This window comes from Xiphophorus couchianus, chromosome 13 (assembly GCF_001444195.1).
Source record: "Xiphophorus couchianus chromosome 13, X_couchianus-1.0, whole genome shotgun sequence".
NCBI lineage: Eukaryota > Metazoa > Chordata > Actinopteri > Cyprinodontiformes > Poeciliidae > Xiphophorus > Xiphophorus couchianus.
Window position 1 is genome coordinate 27058623 of NC_040240.1, and position 20629 is coordinate 27079251.

At 37.7% G+C, this 20629-nt stretch overlaps 1 protein-coding gene across 1 annotated transcript; it reads right to left on the bottom strand.

Annotated features, from left to right (window-relative positions):
• Nucleotides 1-8691: 8691 nt before the first annotated feature.
• Nucleotides 8692-20601, bottom strand: tmem200b (transmembrane protein 200B). Its single transcript, XM_028035682.1, has 2 exons — nucleotides 18453-20601; nucleotides 8692-14748 (listed from the first exon to the last, which is right to left on the bottom strand). The coding sequence occupies exon 2, from the start codon at nucleotides 14710-14712 to the stop codon at nucleotides 13444-13446; it is 1269 nt and encodes a 422-aa protein (XP_027891483.1). The 5' UTR covers nucleotides 14713-14748; nucleotides 18453-20601; the 3' UTR covers nucleotides 8692-13443.
• Nucleotides 20602-20629: the final 28 nt, after the last annotated feature.

The following is a 20629-nucleotide window of genomic DNA, read 5'->3' on the forward strand; positions in this document are numbered from 1 at the left end:
GCTGCAATTGATCTGGACATGGTGTGGGGACAAAACAACAGAAAAATAATGACCAAATCAGACTGAAATCCACTGCAGTAACACCACAACACAGCAAAGGCAGTGGGCTGAAGAACGATGCTGATGGAAAGCAGAGAAAACAACAAAACTTTGGAAGAGAGTCAGTGGAGAAAGTAAGAGTTATTAAGTCTTCCAGAGATATGAATATTTTTGAGCCTATTCATGCTTATTATTTATCTATCTTATGTTGGTATATTCCCATAGAAATATCTAAAGATCTGTAAATGTAAAGATACATTTCTAAAATTCTCTTAGCAGTTAACACTGCAGTTAGCATTTCCAGGTCTGTGTGCATGTTGCTTTCCATTCCAATATCTGCTCTTCTATCATTTAAATGATGTCTTACTATGTAGTCAACCGTTGTAGCTTCTGGCTCACTGCTAGCCTTCAATCTGAAACTTGTGACCGATTTAATGCTGAGGATTGGTCACCTCCTCCAGGTCTTATTCGATGTTTTTAGCTGCACAGGAACATTCTCCTCAATCTATGTCATTAACGGTCATCGCTAGGGGCGCCATTTTTAGGTGGAACAGCAAGCAGGCTGGGTAGAGGAGGTACTAGTATCTTTTGTTTTGAAATATAGGACATTTTTTCATTGAAAATGTGAATTTCAGACCGGTTATGATATAAAGGCTTCAACTTGTGTTTAAAGTGAAACATGCACTTTAACTCTCACAGGCAAGCTCATGACATGCAGTGCAAAATGAAGGTGAAACTGAGCTGAGACACCAACTCCCACTCTGAAACCAAAAAAGATTTGTTTTAAATAATCCCCTCCCTCTCTTACTTAATTCAGTGAAAGAACAGGGTGTTAGCTGTGCACTGTGGGACAGTACTGAAAATAGCAAATGTGAGTCATAACTGGATACAGTGACATATGTTTCATCAAGTGTAGCTGCCAGGAGTCTGCAGAAAATGTGCTGAGCTATATTTCCTAGTTGGACATCACCATGCAAAAAAAAAAAAACACGTTATAAATACACTTACTTATATATGTCTAAATTTACATACACACACGCATGCACACCCCAACACACACATATGTTTGCATGGCTATCTTTGTGGAGACTTTCCATTGACTTCCATTCATTTCTACTGCCTAAACCTTACCTTTACCCCTAACCATACCCATTACATACCTAACCCTAACCAAGAACCAATTCACACCTTAGTCCTAAATCTGACCCCTGACCTAAAAACAGCGTTTCCCCTTGTGGGGACCAGGCTTTGGTCCCCACAATGTAGTATGTGTCAGGGAAATGGTCCCCACAATGTATTATAAACAAAACACACACACACACACACATGCACACTAATTACTTGTTGGTCATTTTTATCAGCTTGCATTAAAATACCGCTGATTCATCTTAGAATGAACAAAGACTTCATGTTAAGCCTAAAAGCCCAAACAAACTCTGACAGTAACCCTGTACAAAACTCCAACATTTGTGGAAAACTTCTTTATTGCCTTTAATGAACTTCTATCTCTAATATGCGTTTAATATGACTGTTTAATAATTATGGGAGATTTCAACATCCAGGTTAACAAGCCTAAAGACAGAGGGGCAAATAAGCTGTGTGATAGTCTTGATAATTTTGTTCTGTATGTGAAACAAGCAACACACACTCGAGGACACACATTGGACCTGATTATCAGTAATGGTGTAAATATTTCCAATGTCTCTGGAACTGATGTCGCCCTGTCGGATCATTTTGTTATTATCTTGGAAACTACAATGTCTGTTGACTCATTTGGCAAAACAGCAACTATAACAAAACGTTCTTTCATAGACAACACAGTAGAAACATTTAAACAAATCTATTCTTCCTTGCCTTAAAGCTGTAACAATGTAGATGAGTTGGTAGATGGCTTCCACTTTCAAATACTATTGATTTACTTTATTCAACAGACTCGTGGTCCACAAAGATGATACACAGACAACACAACATATAAAGAATAAAAGATAAAATAAAATAAAATAAAAATCTTATAAAAGACTTGCATACCAATGTTTCCACAGAGCCGATTGGTATCTTAGCGCACTGAAAGAGGGATGTGAAAACATTACAATAAGACTGTTCAATGAGCTGCCTAAATGACACATGAACTTGTATATCAGATTTCTCAACAGAGCCTGGAATGTTGTGACATGTGCGTTACAAAAGATCTCACTTGCACTGCTAAGCCTGGATTTCTTAAGCAGAATTCTCAAAGAGTCGTTATACGCAACCTTAAGCTTCTGCATGCTAGCTTTTTTAAATTTACACCACAAAGGAGCTGTATACAAGGGTGCACAGTAAGCTTTAAACAGGCTTATTTTTACCTCATTAGTGCACATATGAAATTTCCTCCCCAGAATGTTTGCCTGAATGTACAACACTCGACACTGCCGATAAATATCATCATCATCACAGAGCTGCTCTGTGATATAGTGACAAAGGTATTTAGTTTTGGAACAAACATTTAACTTTTGACCTGACAGAAAAAAATCAGGGAAGCAAAGTTGTTTCTCTGCTTTAGTCCTACATACTAGTACAACTGTTTTCTTAGCATTATACTGCACATCAAATCTCAACCCATAATCAGAGCAGATATTCAGTAACTGCTGAAAACCAGCACTGCTGGGTGAGAGTACAGCCAGGTCATCAGCATACATAAAGTGATTGATTCCAGTGCTCCCATTAAAGTGAAGGCTGTGTCTGGTAGAAAAAAGTCTGCGCAAACAGATCTGCGAGACAACTTCGCCATAGAGCCAAACGTAAATGGCGTAAAATTCAGCTTCACAATTATTATGGAATCTATAAAGAAAGACTGTGAAGCTATCACTCAACACTAAAACATGCAAGGGAAACGTTCTTTACAGAAATCATAAACAAAAATATTAACAATGCTTGAGCGTCATTAATGTTTGCAACAGTTGAAAAGCTCACAAACCCTTCAGTGACTGAGCTGTAATCAAACAAAGCCTGGAAAGAATTTGCTAACTTCTTTGAAGAGAAAATTTAAAAAATCAGACATTTAATCTGCACATCCACACTAAATCCAGTGCCAATGTTATACCCAATTTCAACTACTTAATTATAAAACCCTAGAAGAAATTATAGATCAATTAAGCTCAAGTTCCTGCTGTCTTAACATCCTACCTACACATTTCTTATGAAAGTCCTCGCTGTCATTGCAAATGATTGGATTAAATTAGTAAACTACTCCCTCTCACCTGGTGCTCTCCCCCAGGCTTTAGAAACAGCAGTTATCAAACCACTGATAAAAAAAGAACCAACTGGACAAACCACTACTTCAAAATTACAGGTCAATCTCCAACCTCCCATTCATCAGCAAAATTATTGAAAAATCTGTTTTAAAAGTTAATTACCTCCCTAACATTAACCAACCACTTTGATATCTTTCAGTCTGGCTTTCACACTCACCACAGTACTGAGGCTGCCCTTGTTAAAGTGTTCAATGACATCCATATAAACACAGACTGTTGTAGGACCACAGTGCTGGTTCTGTTGGACCTCAGTGCAGATTTTGACACTGTTGACCATGACATATTAGTGAAACGATTGGAGAGTTGGGTAGGACTCTCTAGCCCAGTACTCAACTGGTTTGAGTCTTACATAAAGAACTCAGGTTTCTTTGTTTCCTTAGACATTAGAGAACTAATGTCAGCAAGATCTAGAGAAACTCATCCATGTGTCTATCTTTAGTTGTATTGCAACAGTGTTGTTACAGGTCTGCTTAAAAAAAATCTGTCTTCCAGCTGCATCTGATCCAGAACGCTGCGGCTCACATTCTTACTAAAACCAGAAAATTAGAGTACATCACCCAGTTCTAAAGTCCTTACACTAGCTCCCTGTAGCTAAGACTTTAACCTGTTGACCAAACATACTTCACTGACTTTAAAATATTGCTGGTAGTTTATAAATCACTGAGCAGCTCAGGACCACAATACATCAAAGACCTGCTGTTGTTGTATCAACCTTCCAGACCTCTGGTTCTGGGGATGCTTTGCTTTGCATCCCCAGAACATGGAGAAGCAGCATTCCACTGCTTCTCCATGTTTGCTCTGGAGTAGATTCCAGACTGCTACTTTAAGGCGAATTATTCCAGATTTCGTCACCACAAATCTGGAATAAACTTCCAGAAACTGCAAAATAGCTGAAACACTGAGTGTCTTTATATATAGACCAAAAATCCATCTAAAGTTGCATCTGAAACATTATAAATGAAACATTAACATTCTGATGTGTAACGATGGCACTTGACAAATTGTGAACCTTCTGTTGTTGACTGTGCTCTATGATTTCGTATTTTTGTGTTTTTATGGTGTAAAGCACTTTGAACTGCCTTCTTGCTGAAAAGTACTATGCAAATAAAATTAGATTTGATTTGAACATAAATGAATTTCAGACTGTGGAATTTGTAAAACATAATATTAGATTTGTGATTAAACATATGGACTGTAAGGGCTGGTAACTTCTCTTCTTACCCTACAGACTGCAGAGACCTAAGTATGAAGAGAAATGTAAAAATCTGCAGAGAAAAATAATGTTTTAGAAATTATTCTGTTTTAGGTAAAATACAGGCTCTCGTGCAATCTTTTCATTTTTAATTAAAAATGTATGGCCTTATGTAAGTTGGCTGAGGGAGAGATTGAATTGCATAGAGGGTTGCCTCATCTCTGCTTGGTCCTCCATTCTGCAGCAGTAGCTCTGGACTAGATTCCGGACTGCTACCTTAAGGTGATTGGTAAACAAGTCAGTAATTCTGAAAAGAGATTTTAATTTTTTTTTGGAAAGGGGTGAGGGGGGGTAAGACTGCAGAGGTGTGCACATCCACTCATTAGATGTGGTAAGTTAAGATTCACAGAGTGTACAGAGAATTTAGGTTAGGGATCAAAAAGAGAACAAAAGTAACAATATTAGCTTTTACCTGAAACCACAAAAAAGTGACTGAATTGTTGTTTTTGATATTTTGTTTGGTATTCACCTTATATATATTTCTTTTTCATTCAGTGTAAATAGACCTTGCATGAGGCTTGCTTGGTGTAGTTGTGTGTAGAGAGCGCCCCCTGTATGCGGAGGCTATAGCCCTTTTTAAAAGTTGTCCAGGGTTTGAATCCAGTCCTCATTACTTTTGCTGCATGTCTCCCCCCTTTCAATTTCTCTCTACTTACTCTTGTAAAAATGAAAAAATATCATAAAATCATAAAAAATAAATAAATCGATCCTGAATGGGTTTATCGGATCATATAAGATTTTAATTTAATAATAATGCTCATTATATCAAATGCCTACTGTGACTACATAGGTGTAGCCACTGTATGTAGACTGTGATACTGGGCAGTATATATGTATATTTCTTATAGATAGTGGTGGAAAAAGTACTCAAACAATGTACTTAAATAAAAGTACAAATAAACAGACAAAAATGTACTCTAGTAAAAGTAAAAGAACCACATAAACATTTTTACTTGAGTAAACAAAGAGCAATGCAGCATACATTTAATTTGATTATGAGACCTTCACTCAAAAATGACTGACTTTGTTTTGTATACGAAGCTAAAGTTGGCTTCTGATTGTAGATTCTGATTCGGGAAATGGCTAAAGGGCCAGTCCACCCAATTTTTCACCTTGAGTGCTCCAGCTTAAAAACTACAAATTCTAAGAGACATTAACCACAACTAGAATAGTCTGAATTCAAACCCTGTAGATCTTTTTTCTTTCTTTTTATTGTAAGTTTTCTTTCTGAATAGCATTAGTCTACCATTCTGTCATGTATTAAACAGGATACAGTTATAAAGAAAAGTATTTATCCATGATTATCCAAAATACAATAAAATAAAAATTTTAGCTATTTCCCAAATCTATCTAGTAGGTAATGTTTGAAATAATTATTATAGATTATAAAAAGATTAACTAAATAAATAATGGTTTACCACCTCATAATACTTTTCACACACCTTTTACCAGTGAAGCATAACTGTCCATTAAGAAATGAAAACCTTTGCTCCCTTCGTGAGACTATTATTAATTATTGGTCTCAATTGCCTAATCATAATGAACAGCTTTTGAATTCTTTCCATTATTCATTTGGTCTGGGATTCATAAGCAAAAAAACTTAAAAGAATTGTTTTGTATTTAATTTTTTACCAACCTGCTTCTAGCCAGAATTGTTGCTTTATAGCTGGATGATTTATTTACAATACTTACTATATGCTAACCAAGCTTTTTTTTTTCTTTTATTATCATCATCAGCATTATAAACTCATATCTTACAAAATAAGTGGGACAAAAATGATTTCATAAAAATGTATTTATTAGAATAACAAACACTCAGTTAATCAGCTGATGTGTTCAGGGAATCATGAGAAGATATTCCAATAATTTAAGTATATAAATGATGAGGAGACAGTGAAGAAGTCGATGGCAGGTTAGGAGGAGGAAGCGGATCACTGGGAACTTCTGGGAAGCTGCATCCAAACCTGGAACTGTGGAACTCCTGAAGATCTGTTTTCATTGTTTTTCATAAAACAATGAAAAATAAATAAAAAGGTTCACACGGTATGTAATAAAACCACACAAATATACAAGCAGAAGTGAAACATGTTCTCTTTGATTATTAAGGGGTACTGTCTTAAAATATTTGTCTTGCTATGACTTTACATACTAAAAAATTCCAAGGAAGGGAATATACGTTAATTGTGGCAAAGTTTAAAAGATACTGAGCAGTATCAAAATCTCCAGAAAGTAATTTTATATTTTGATACAAGTATTAAACGACACATGCAAATACAATAAACACTTACACGCTGGGCTACCTGAAGAGCCTGCAGCCGCCAGCCCTGTTAGTGGAGTTATGCTGCTCTAAATATTCAGGTGTACATTTCAAAGAAGCCTCATTTTGGATGGACTGAGTGATACATTCCACTATGAGGATTACTTTCTCACCTAAAATCATCTTAAAACAACTTTTTGTGATAAATTAATAATGTACTCACCTGTACTCACCACTTACATTTCTTATTTTTACTGAGGATCTGGTCCGATATGATTTGTTTTTTGTTTGATTCTCCTCCGGCGCTCTTCCATTTTGTGCAGTGAGTTTGCAAATGTTTTTGCTATTTGCAGTGTTTCTCCCCCTTGCTTCTTTTTCCTGTGATTGCAGTGCTTTGTTTGTGATTGCAGCCTTTTTTGCTTGCATTTGTTTTGTTGATTGATGGCTTTTGCTTCTATTTTCTATTATTCAGCATTTTTTCAGTTTTCTGCTGCATTTGTTTTTTGTTTTTTACATGTTTAATTTGTCTTGCCATTTGCTGTGCCATTTCACCTGTTTGCAGCTCACTTCGCCTCACATCTGTCAGCTGCTGTGTCATCCAGATCAAGTGATGACATTAAGCAAGTTCCTTTTCAGGGGCTCTGGTCAAAAAACAGCAACTTCCATTTTGTCAGAATGTAAAAGAAGAAAGTTTATCCAGACTTTAATGTCATCAAGACATACTTGAATGTATAATTTGGTCCATTTAAAATGTCCTTATAAATGCACACTTAAGTATTTTTTATAAACTTAAAAATGCCCCAAATTAGGTAGAAGTATTTAATTAGTATACTTTCTATACTATATCAGTATACTACAATTACATGATCTTGATATAATTGTACTCAAGAATACATAAAAATGAACTTATTGCTAAGGGCAAAGAATGATGTAATAGCATTTAAATAATCTAGCCCAGGGAATAGCTACAGGAGTAGTCCAGGAGTGGGCAGCCTTTAAATGTATCTTTACTTAAACACAGTCAAATAATGAGGTCATTGACAGGACTCTGGAGAACTTAACTGCACTTAGGAGGTGATCTGGCTATTTTATTGAAGTGTGTTGGGCCAGGGATACGTCTAAGAGTTAAAGGACACGACCCTTGAGGACTGGGATTTCCTACCCCTGATTTAGCCTATAAAAAACAAGGTAAATATTCAAAGGAGGTTTGCTCAGTCAGTTGAGCTTTCTGAGTTATCACAAATATTAGCTGCTTCCATACCTTCAACTTGCATGTTGGACCAAACCACCCAATCAAATTATTTAAAGAAGTGTTCCCCTTCTTTTGTATCCCTATTTTAGATATCTACGTTTAGCAAATGGGCACATACCACAAGATTTTAAAGTCTCTGTAGTTAAACCTTAAGAAACCTTCTCTCAATCAAGATGACATAAACCAAGCGAGTGATGGCGAGATGAAACTTCATGAAGCACTGAGGCATTCCATCCAATTGTTCGTCTCATGAGCTGATGCGCCGTGGTCCTTCGTTTGCTCTACTGGACAATATTTGTAATATTACAATGAATAAACAAGTAAATGATATTTGTTATTCTGATACATAAATTTTGATAAATTCTTAAGAATATCATCAGTTATATGTCTTATACTGTCTTATACTAGAAAAATAAATCATTATACTGGCCAGCTCAGGATAATGACCACAAAAGCATTTACACTACAACTAGAACCTCCAACCACTACCTGATCTTACAACTGAAGAAGCTCTTACTGTGGAACAGGAGGGAAAAAGTATCATCACTGATTCATTTATACAGAGAGATGAGTATATGCATGAAAAATGTACACCAGGGACAGTTTTTGGACAGTTTTAATTGAGACATCAACAGCACAGCTCTAATTTAAGCTGATATCTGTCATGACAGGGAGAGTGCTATAATATTTTTTTTTATCTCCTACTAACTGAATGTTTAATATTAGCAACACAGGCATAACCATTACATTTAAACCTACTACATACACAGGACAAGACACTACTATTTACTGTTCTGTCAGATTGATCATATTGCTTGGTATACATTTAAGAGTTTGATATAACACAACAGACAGCACAAACACTAAAACATGAAAGGCAAAATGCTGGAACTCACCCAGACACTAAGAATTACACAAGATCCAGGTGGACTTGTGAACCAATCTTCCTTTGAAATCAGAGGATGAGATCAGGGGCTGAGAAAGTAAAGGATGTTTGTGAATGTGGTGACCACATAAACACAGACACACTCAGAATCAATTAAAAACCATTAATATTAATAATAAGAAAATACTGATGGCACAAAAATGGTCGTCTTTTTACGACTTGGGTCTTTTTTAAAAACGTTGGACCTTAACAACAACGTTAATCACAGGATGAGGCACCGTGTTATTTAATCACAGGATATATAAATGCTTAACACTGTTACTCATTTCCATCCAGTTTCCAACTTTAACAGTAAACGTTAAAGCTGAAGGTCAGATAGCAACCACAAAACCTCTAGATCAGGGCTGTCAAACTCATTTTCATTTTGGGCCACATCATAAATCTGAATGTTCTTAAAGGGCCGGTTGTGCCAGAATGTATTGATAAAACTAAATAAACTGTTAAATTGTCAATAAATAGATGTTCCTCCAAGATTTTGTGATTGTTGTTTTTTGTCTTAGTGGGTTTTCTTTTTTTTTTTTTTGCAATCACATTACAGATGTTGTGGTGCCAATTTAGAAACATTTGTAAGGAATTTTTATGATATTTGCTCTAATGTATTAAAAGTGACTTTTTGTTACTCGCTGCATCAGTTACACACTATAACGTGACATCAAGTAAGGCTGAGGCAGCTGTCACTTGAACGCCAATTTTGAGGAAATTTACTGTAAAATCTGAACAAAATGTGGAGAATCTGTTGATTTTGTGAAAATTTTGAGAGATTTGTTAAAATCTGGAAGGACTTATTGATGTAATTTGGAATCTAAAGGGCCACATGAAAAGCAATGGCGAACAGGATTTGTCCCCTGGGCCTTGAGTTTGACACATATGCTGTAGATCAAACCTTTAGAACAACTGTCTTTGAAAGACATATAGAAAACAATTGTCCCTTCCAGTGACCGAATAGTAAAAGTAAATTATGTCAAGTTACTTTTTAAAAAAATCAAAACAGAACTTTTTCACGTTTATACAGGACGTAAAAATGTGAGCATTAACAGAGGTAAAAATATACCATTCATTCACTGAAAACACCTTCAGTGAAGTATGTTTGGTCAGGAGAGTTGTGTAGCTTCACTGAAGTAAAAATGAAACAAAAGAGACGCATGTTTCGTAAAGTGGCACTCAAAGTCTACACATGTTAAAATGTGTTTAAATAGTTTCTGCTTCAACAGTGTGTTATTTTAAGCCTGTGGATCCCTAAGCAACTAGGCTATTGCACTTTTTCATTATTTCAGCTTTCCCTCCAAACAGATTTGTTTGTTTTTTAATTGAATGGCTTAAGATAAATAACATGAGAAAAACATTCTTAAAGGGATCCATGATTAGTCAAACATATTCGTCTAGATATATTGTAATTTTCTTATTAAATACAAAATTGCTGTTTGTGATATCAGACACAATTTCCAAAGGACCTAAGTGCATTTCTCTCCAGAAGACTGAGTCATTTGTATGAGCAAAACTGGCACAGGCTCTAACAGGTGGTCGTTACCTTCGCAAGCTAAAAACAAATGCCATGCCGACATTTTTTATTAAAAAAGCGCCTAAACCCTGCTGCCACAAGCTAGTGAGCTAAAGACGATGGGAGAAACATCAGACGTGCAGCTCTGGAACCTATTTTGAAATGCTACGGATACTGCTGCGGGTACTGAATGTGAAACCATGGACTGACACCGGACTTAAGACCGGATCCTAAACAGCTGTTTAGAGTCCGGACATAGAACTACAGACACTGGGAGAAACATCAGAGACAAGAGGTCTCTTTTAGGGAGCTCCTTTAGATGATAATGGAGCTATTGCTACTGCTGCCAGTACTGAATGTGAAACGACATTCTGACACTAGACCAAAGATCGGATACAGAATTATAAAATTACTTACTGGATCACATAGTTACAACCAGAGGTAAGTGTTGTTCAGTGTTTCAATTATAAAGCTGAAGGTGGCAGCAGCAGCAAAACACCAACTCTTTCCTCTTCCTCCTCCTCACCTTCATCTCTAAAGTCCCACTGATTTCAATCCACTTCAGTTCAATGTGAAAAGACTTAATGACATTACTCATCACTGTTTTGGTTGGACAGAGCTACACCAAGTAGTACACCAAGTAGACTTCATTTACCCAGAATGTATAGCAGCGTGAACAACATGGTGATGTATGTGTGACAATATTTGATTAAAATTTATAAAAACTATTCAACCTGCAGTATTATTCGTGTATTGTTTTTACATGTAAAATAAATATTTGTCAATAAAAGTCTATCGTTACAACTAATCGTGGATCACTTTAAGAGCCACTATTTCAGCTAACTGTACAATTTTCAAATCCATAGTTCAGCCAACTCACGTGGACATGTTTAAATATGTCCACCTTTATTATAAAATATTGAAAAAAGTTGGGCTTACCATCTACATTCCAATCTCATCACTACACTACAACATCACTGTTGTTCAACAGGTCAGCACTTAAAGGGAATGATAGCCAGTTATCATTCCCTTAAATGAGAGTCATATTGTTATATACATGACCGTGGAAGCAATGGGGTGATGCTGGGAAGACTCCGGGGCTGAAAAGCAGCAAATAAACAGGCAGTACGACTTATTGATTGATGCACGAAGTTGACAGCTTAAGAAGACACCACAAATTGGTGAGGTATGTTTGACATGGAACTGATTGATTTTGTGTTGATTAGCAGCACAGGTTGCATTGCTGCCTTCAACCAGTTAGCAACCATTCCGTCATGTATGGCGTGATCGCATTGAAGTGAATGCGATAAAATTCACTTCAGTAAAATCGCATTCACTTCAATGTGATAAAATTGAAGTGAAGTGCAATTTTATCGCATTCACTTCAAGTTTGTGGAAGACACTAACTTTTCTTTATTATTCATTATTATAGTGGATGTCATGGGTCAGAAAAAATAAACACAGTCTTGCTGTGGGTTCAGTCCAGGAAGTGCCACAGGTTCTACATAGATAAGGGTGTGTAAAATGGCTGTGATGCCTGGGAGATTGGTGGAACTCCTATCCACATGATCCCAATACATGGACTGCTGTATTCACATACCCGCAATGGCGGATTGGGCGTGCTGAGGCATGAAAGACTCATTCCATCAATTCAGTTGTGGCAAATGTATTGGATGTCCAGGTCACCTGAATATTGGACGCGTACCCTAATGATGCACGTTGTGTCGCAATCTGACTGAGAGAAGTTGTAGGTCAAGGCCAGTGGTGATCCTGGTGGTGTGCCCATGATGTGCAATAGGGAAACCAACCCGGGTGATGCAGGAAGTTCACCAGCCTACCCCGACTGGCGACGTGGTGAAAGTTTGGCTTGGGTGGCTCTGGAGGTCCAGGATGTCATTGATGGTTAGTTTCAGTTATGAAAAATAATAAAAACGCTTGCTCAAAACTTAGTCTTAAATTAAGTGTAAAATACTGAAGCACCAACATGCCTGAAGAAGCCAAGTTTTCTTTATGGTATAGACATTTCAGCTTATATCCATAAACATCAAGAAGATGCTTTATAGAACTTAGATCCCACCGTTTACTGGATGTGTTGAAAATTATAAGTTTCACAAAGTGCAAGTTACGAGAAAACTACATTATGAGTGCATACTTGGAGGAGTAGCTCAAAGTTAAGTCAAAACATTGATGTCACAAGTTATTAGTACAGCATGCCATGTGAACTGGCAATAAGGGAGGACAAAAAGACAAAATAATGTAATCAGAACTGATATAAATATTTGCCAAACAAGAAAATAAGATCCAAGTTGTAGAAAAAGTTACAATTATTTTGGACAAATAGCAGAACTTTTCATTGACATTTAGTTTGCATATGTGGCCTATTGTAACATGCATTGCATTTGTCATTAGAAACATAAGAAAAGATGTCCCATTTTATATAGTAGTTCCATTTTTTGAGAGCTGTCAGCACTTTATGGCCTCATAAGCCCTGATAAACTGGTTCAGAAATGTTTATAGAGAAGTAACACTACTGTGTGTCATTACTACCAGTGCACAATTTTTGTATGGGAAACAAGCCCATTCATTTGGCAAGAAATGGTAGTTTCTTGTTTTACTGCCAAACCAAATTGAAAAGGCAAGCAATATCTCCACTTTTCTTCAGCAGGCAGTTTGTGATGCTCCTCTTCTTTAAAGATGTAAAGCTTCAATTACTTCTATCCAAATTAAAAAGTCATAGTTGCTCTTCAACACTTCACCCACAACAAAGTAATTTTTGATAATTCTGCTGGTAAATAATTTAGTCTATATTGTATGACATCATTTATCTAATCCCAAATAATTTAAGACTAAAAATAGAAAAATATTTCATTTGATTATTTTTCAAGTTTTTTTTAATCCAACATCTGTCACTGGAATGGCCCAGAGCCAAAACTCTTATCCCAGTAGGAACACTGATGCTCCAACTGGTTCAGGAATTTGTCCACAGAGTCCTCTTTGTTCTCCAGTTTCAGGTATCGTCTCCCCGTTCCCAGTTCTAGTCGAGGCCAGCTTCCACCGGTTTGGTCCTCTTCTGCATCTGTCGTCTCTACAGGGATCCTCACACAACCCTGGGAACTTATTTCTTTTTTATTGATTTGGAGCTGATTTGTCTGAATGTTCTTTTTGCATGGGAAGAGTTCCTTCTCGAAGTGCAGCCCAATTTGGGCTTTGTAAGGCTTAGTCCTGTAGCTCATACTCTGACAACGTCTGTGTTGGGCAGCTGGAACATCCACTTCTTCCAGCTTAAGGTTGGACATGGAGCTAGCAGATACAAGGCAAAAATTAAGCTTGAGGAGTGGGGCAGTCTGTAAATTGAAACAGTGTTTCTTCCACAGTTCTTCCCCTGTCTGCGAATTACCGTCTACCTGGCAGTGATCACATGACTTACACAAGGTTGAAGGGGGTGAGGGTACAGGCTCTGACTCTTTGTGATGAGTCAGAGCTTCTGTCTTCAGGTCTGTTTGCTGGTAGATGCCTTCCACATTTCCCTCCTCCGGATGTGAATCCCTGATGTAGGTGGTCTGCAGTAGGGGCTCAGAACATGCCAGCTGCTGCAGACACATTATATTGAGATGAGCAGCAGGCAGACTGCTTACCCACTGATAGTGTTTGGTCATAGAGTTGGCTACTGCCAAGTCTCTGAGACCCGCAGAGGGCACAGCTGCTGATACAGAACAGATAACATTGCGCATCTGAGCTAGCAGCATCTGAGTCTCTCTATCTCTATTTTCATATAGGACAGTGTTTGCACATATCAGGATGAATAGTCCGACTCCCATGATTACTGGCCCCAGGAGCTTCATGCGGTCACCATGGAGGAGACTGGCTGAAGAAAAGAGCCCCTTGGTACTCAGACTCCAACTGGATGGCTGTGGATCAGAAATGCTTTCCGGTTCTGTATCTTCTATTATGGATGACCTTGACAACCGATAGGGCCAGTAACCAGCTACAGCCAGGGCAGTGCCAACAGCTACCACAATAACCCCCAGAACCAGGAATGCTCCGGGCATAGAACGGATGCGAAGCTTGCCTTGAATCATCCTGTCCTTCTTCATTCTGCCTCGTAGACAGAAACGCGGCTTCCGTCTGCAGGGAGGAGATGGTGGTCTAATACCTCTGCACATCTCAGTCTTCATGGCACAGTTTTGTCCTGCTTAAACTCTGCCAGAAGCCTGTGAGAAAAGTACATTTGAAAAATTAATACAGCTAACTCCTAATCCACCAGGCAGAACATAAAGATTAATTATAATAGAATTTATCAGAGTGTCTTTTCCAAGTACAAATTGGAAACACAACTCTGGTGATAAGGATGCAAAATTGGATGAAAATACACACAGTATAGAAACATTTGATCATAATGATTAGGCATACAACGTGTTCCAAATTATTATGCAAGTGATATTTTCTCAAATTTTCTTAAATGGTTAATGCAAATGATGGTCAGTATAATTTTCAAGTAATGAACTATTACAGTATAAATAAAATTTTACTGAACAAAGCTCCTCATAAGAACAGTATTTTTTTCAAAAATAAAAAACTCAAAATGCCATCCATCCATCCATTTTCTAACACCCTTGTCGGGAGGGGTGACGGTGTCTATCTCCAGCTAATGTTCTGGGTGAGAGGCGGGGTACACCCTGGACAGGTCGCCAGTCTGTTGCAGGGCAACAAAGAAACAGATAGGACACACAACCATGCACACACACCTAGGGAGAATTTAGAGAAACCAGTTAACCAAACTGTCATGTTTTTGGACTGTGGGAGGAAGCCGGAGTACCTGGAGAAAACCCACCATGCACAGGGAGAACATGAAAACTCCATGCAGAAAGACCCCAGGCCTGGAATCAAACCCAGGACCTTCTTGTTGCAAGGCAACAGTTCTACCAACTGTGCCACTGTGCAGCCCAACTCCAAATTATTATGCACAGCAGATGTTCTAAACATTTTGTGGATTATAAAGAACTGCAAACGGTCATGTACTAAAATGGTTACATTTTAGTCACATGTATTAAAATCAAAAGTTATTTCAATCAAAAACATGTTAACAGACCGAGTTCCATGTTAAGATAGGAGCCCTTTTTTGATATCACCTGCACAATTCTTGCGAGTGTGTGGAAAGTTTCTGCTTGAATGTCTTTGCAGGATGTCAGAATACCTTCCCAGAGCTGATGTTTTGATATGAACTGCATTCCACCCTCAGATCTTCTGCTTGAGGAAACTCCAAAGGTTCTCAATAGGGTTGAGGTCAGAGGTCAGAGGATGGTGACCACACCATGAGTTTCTCCCCCTTTTATGCCCATAGCAGCCAATGACACAGTGGTATTCCTTGCAACATGAGATGGTGCATTGTCATGCACGAAGATGATTTCTCTATGGAAGGTACGGCTCTTCTTTTGAAAATACAAGAAAATGAAAGAAAGTGATAAGTCAGAAAGTCCATATACTTTGCTGAGGTCATTTTCACACCTTCATGGACTCTGAAGGGGCCAACCAAAGATTCTCTTCTCATGATTTCAGCTCATAAAATGACTCCACCACCTCCTTACTGACGTCACAGCCGTGTTGGGACGTGGTGGCCATCCACCACCAATGTACTACTGCGTCCATCTGGACCATCCAGGGTTCCACAGCAGTCATCAGTGAACAAGTCTGTTTGAAAATGAATCTTCATGTACGGCTGGGCCCACTGCCACCGTTTCTGCTTGTGAGCTCTGGTTAGGGGCCCAATAGTAGGTTCAAGCACCGCAAGCCTCTGGAGGATCCTCCACCTTGAGGTTCCAGAGGCACCAGCAGCTTCAAATAACTGTTTGCTGCTTTGTAAGGGCATTTTAACATCTGCTCTCTTAATCCCATGAATTTGTCAAACAGAAACCTTCCTCATTATGCCTTTATCTGTACAAACCCATCTTTGTTCTGAATCAGCCACAAATCTCTTCACAGTACGATAACGTTTCAGTTTCGTTAAATATCTCATGTTTTCATACCTTGTCATACAGCACTACACTATCTGATGATTTTTGTCAGCAGAGATTCTTTTTCTTTCCCATATTGCTTGAAACCTGTGGCCTGCTTAATAATGTGGAACATCCTTCTTAAGTAGATTTCCTTTAATTGAGCTCACAAGACAAACTAATCAACCAGCTCTCTTTAATGAATTACAGTAATTCAAAGAGCCCTGACACACAATACCATCTATAAATTTAATAGCACAACAAAAAAATGTATCTTTATGACACTTAAATCCAATTTGCATCATAATTTGGAACACGGTGTATATCTATGAAACCATTGCCACTCACCTTTATTGAAGCAACTGTGTAAAACTAAAAGAACCAACATGATTGCATTTGCTCTTACAGCATCTGAGTTAGGCATACTTCCAGGCTTTTAACTTATCCCATCCCAGTATTTTATCTATGGTGATCCACATATTTGTCATGCAATATTTTTTTTCTGACAACCTCAAATTTTAGATATCATAAAATTATTGTAATATTTTTTTTATTTGTTGCAACAATTATGTACCTTTTTGAATAATTATGGAGCTCATAAAATTTTTGCACATCATATGACAAAAACAGATGTCAGATTAAATCATGCATTCATAACAGCTCAAAATGTTATTTTCAGAAACATCACTTTTTTTACAGATTTATCTTACTGCATATGATTTCTTTGGTGATTTATTAAATTTTTTATGCTAGGAAAAGCAACATATATCACAGACTAATGTAGATATTTAGTGGAATGTATTGATTGATTTATTATAACTTATCAATTAGAATCAGATCAGAAAACCGAAAATAATAAAAATGGTCAAGCCCTCAGCCTCAAGTTTTAAATACCACAAATGTTTTGTCTCTCAAATCAAGTAGAGACTCTTGCTGGTCCACTCCATCCATCCGTCTGTTCTGGAAAACCTCAGAGCATCCTGATCAGTCCAGACTACTTCAACTTACTCCTTTCGAGGCGGAGAAGCAGTGGCTCTATTTCAAGCCCTGCCTCTGAGGCTTCTTAAAAACATAAATGGATTGAACACATACTTTTGTGGTGTGTATATAATGCCTTTGATTGTGTTGTTTGAGAAGTTAATCTAATCTTAGGTTTAAGTGATTTTTTACATCATCACACTATGAGACTAAGGATATGTTTTAATTGCACTAATTGGTTCTCATCTATATTGATTATCAAAATCTGATTTTGACGCTGTATGCCAATTTTCACTTAAAATGATCAAGAATGCAATCTGAGGTGCAACATTTTTTCATAAGTGTACATAACCATGGTTATATATTGCATATTTCTTTAATAGTTCCATGACATTTAGATGCCCTTACATTCTGACTGTAACATAAACATGTCTGTTGCAGCAGGGTTAATAAGATGATATATTTCACATCACACTGTTTATCTGAGCAGACAACTTTATGCTATAAAGAATTGTCATGGGTGCTGAGCGCACTTGACAATAACACGTCAAGTACACTTGAAAGCAGTGTCCAGACACTTTGACCCCCATTGTTCTGCGGGAGGCAGAATTGAGTGTGGCTATGTTCATCTTTAATATTTATTGTCTTCCTACTATGTGAGGCAGTTAATTAAAAGCCAGCTCGCTCCAAAGAAGCCACAAGTTGTGTTACATGATGGCAATAAATGTTCATGGAGAGCCCATTGTCTGATGACCTTCTTGGGTGGGATACGTCAATAAAACGTAATAATACTTATATATTTAGTTGTGAGCAATGCAAAAGCCTCACAAGCTTGCCTGAACACCAGAAAGACGGCGACGCCGTAGGAACTAGCTTACTGTATAAAGTCCATAATAAAAACTAGTCTACAGTTTCTTATTGAAAGGACAAAATCGTTTTGTGTTTACCTTAGCGATGACCAATCTTACACTGTCGTACCGCGACGTGCAGTGCTAGGGTTTCTCCTCCTGTTAGAGACCGAGCAGAATTTGACAGGCTGTCCGGGTTGCACCATTCCCATACTTCTGCCTCCAGCAGCTCAATGAACACACCGACAATTCTGCATAATCCTCGGCAAGCGAGTTGGCCTGACTGCAGTTCTCACTCTACTTGCTGATAAAAGAGGAATCTCTCTTCCAGAAATTATGATCGATTCAATTAGCAGCCGGTCACTTGAGAAAACTTGGGTGCCCCTCTCCGATCTAAACTGACTAATAGCTTGTGGAATCCATCTAAATCAATGACGATACATAAAGCCCAGGCTAAAGTCATTCCAACTGTTGCCCGTATTCCAATACATCCTCATCAGTGTGAGAGTGAAGAAGGACAAAGCACCGTGTCTGCCAACTCCTTGTACCCCACAGAGAGCTGCCCCTCCCGCTCTACTGAGTGCCTGCGGCCGTTGCCTGCATGATCCAGCAGTCAACTGAACAACATTCCTGATTCTGTGCACAACATTTTCGAAATAGGGTTTGCAGCACAACGCTCATTCAAAATGCAGCAAGCGTTCTTAAAGCAGAACCTATGTGTTGAGAATTATAAGAAACAAATCAGAGACATCATTTATGAACTTGTGAAAAAATGGGAATACATAGTCTAGCCAATGAGAAAATATTTTGGGTGAATACATTAAGTATTAAATTAATTAGTTAATGGTTAGGTATCAATTGTTCAGGACAGATGAATGGGTTAATCCTATTCAAATTAAAAAAATACTTTGATATCAAACGAAAATTAAATGGTATAACTCAGCATGAATTTAGCACTTTTATTTATGCAAGGGCATCTCATCTTCTGTAGTTGATTACTTAGCCATTACCACATCATTAACAGAAGAAAATGTCTGGCAAAGACAGTACTTTTAAGTTTATTCAGGTGGAATCAAAATCTTTATTTTGTAGTGTACTGATCTCATTAACTTATAAAATTCCAAAACCCAGTAGTGTTGCTTACTTTTATAAAAATGTGGCCAGTAACAAAGTACATCTACCTGAGTACTGAAGTATATTTTCTGAGTATCTTTATTTCAGTATTTTTTCCCCCGTTTTGGAGGATTTACAACTTTCACTCTAATACATTTCAAAGACAAATATTATACTTTCGACTTCTCTACATTTCCTGTAAGCTTGTCGTTACTTGTTCCTTTTGGCTGCAGTCCGCTGCTGATGGGTTTCTTTACTAAAGTAGAATTGACCACATGCTATGCTCCTCAGTCACAAGAAGCCTTTCTTAGAAACAAGTGGCATCCACAAATTCCCTACACATTGGCTCAGGACTTCAGGAAGATAAGTCAACATTAGGTACCATGTGAACAAGGTGTCGAGCAAGGATGGGGACATGTCAGTCCCCAAAAAGGCATTATAAAAGGGGTGCCATCTGAAAATTCTGTTGTGGCCTTGAAAGAAATTTTGTCCTAGGGACATAATGAACAATAAGTTTCAACATAAACCTATTGCATCATTCTGTATACTTATTGCTAGGGAACCCTGGGCTAAATGGGATTGATTTTGTACAACAGAAAGTCATGAACACTGCTATTTGGTTCCACCCAGTGGTAGAGAACCAGTGTTGCATAATCAAGTCTGAAGGGTTATAAATTTAAAGTTTACATATGCTTTTAAATTCTTTCTTTTCACATGTAGCTGATTCACTTATGGTCTATATAAAGTAGAACTGATCTGGTCTGAATTCCTGGTTATAGTAGCTCCACAACCACAGTGCATTTACGTCTGTTCTGACTTGAGGTTTTGGAGCAACTTGTTTTTACTGGGGGTTTTTTTTGTTTGTTTTTTGTTAATGTGAATGAGACATGTCATGCCACGCTCCCCCCAGGTCGCAGAGTGTTATTCTTCAACTCGTTCGGCTATTTTTGTAGTTTGAACTTGGACTACATCACTCCAAGGGGAAAAATATGACGGGTTCACAAAACTGATTAGCTGGAAGTCATAACCTTGTTTAGCAATCAAAGAAAATGTTATAGGCAATAGAGAAAGATGAACAGGCTGAAAAAAATGCACCCCAAAAAGAATATAAAGATATATACAGCACCAGGAGATAATAAATGTAAAGTTTTTTGCATTTCTAG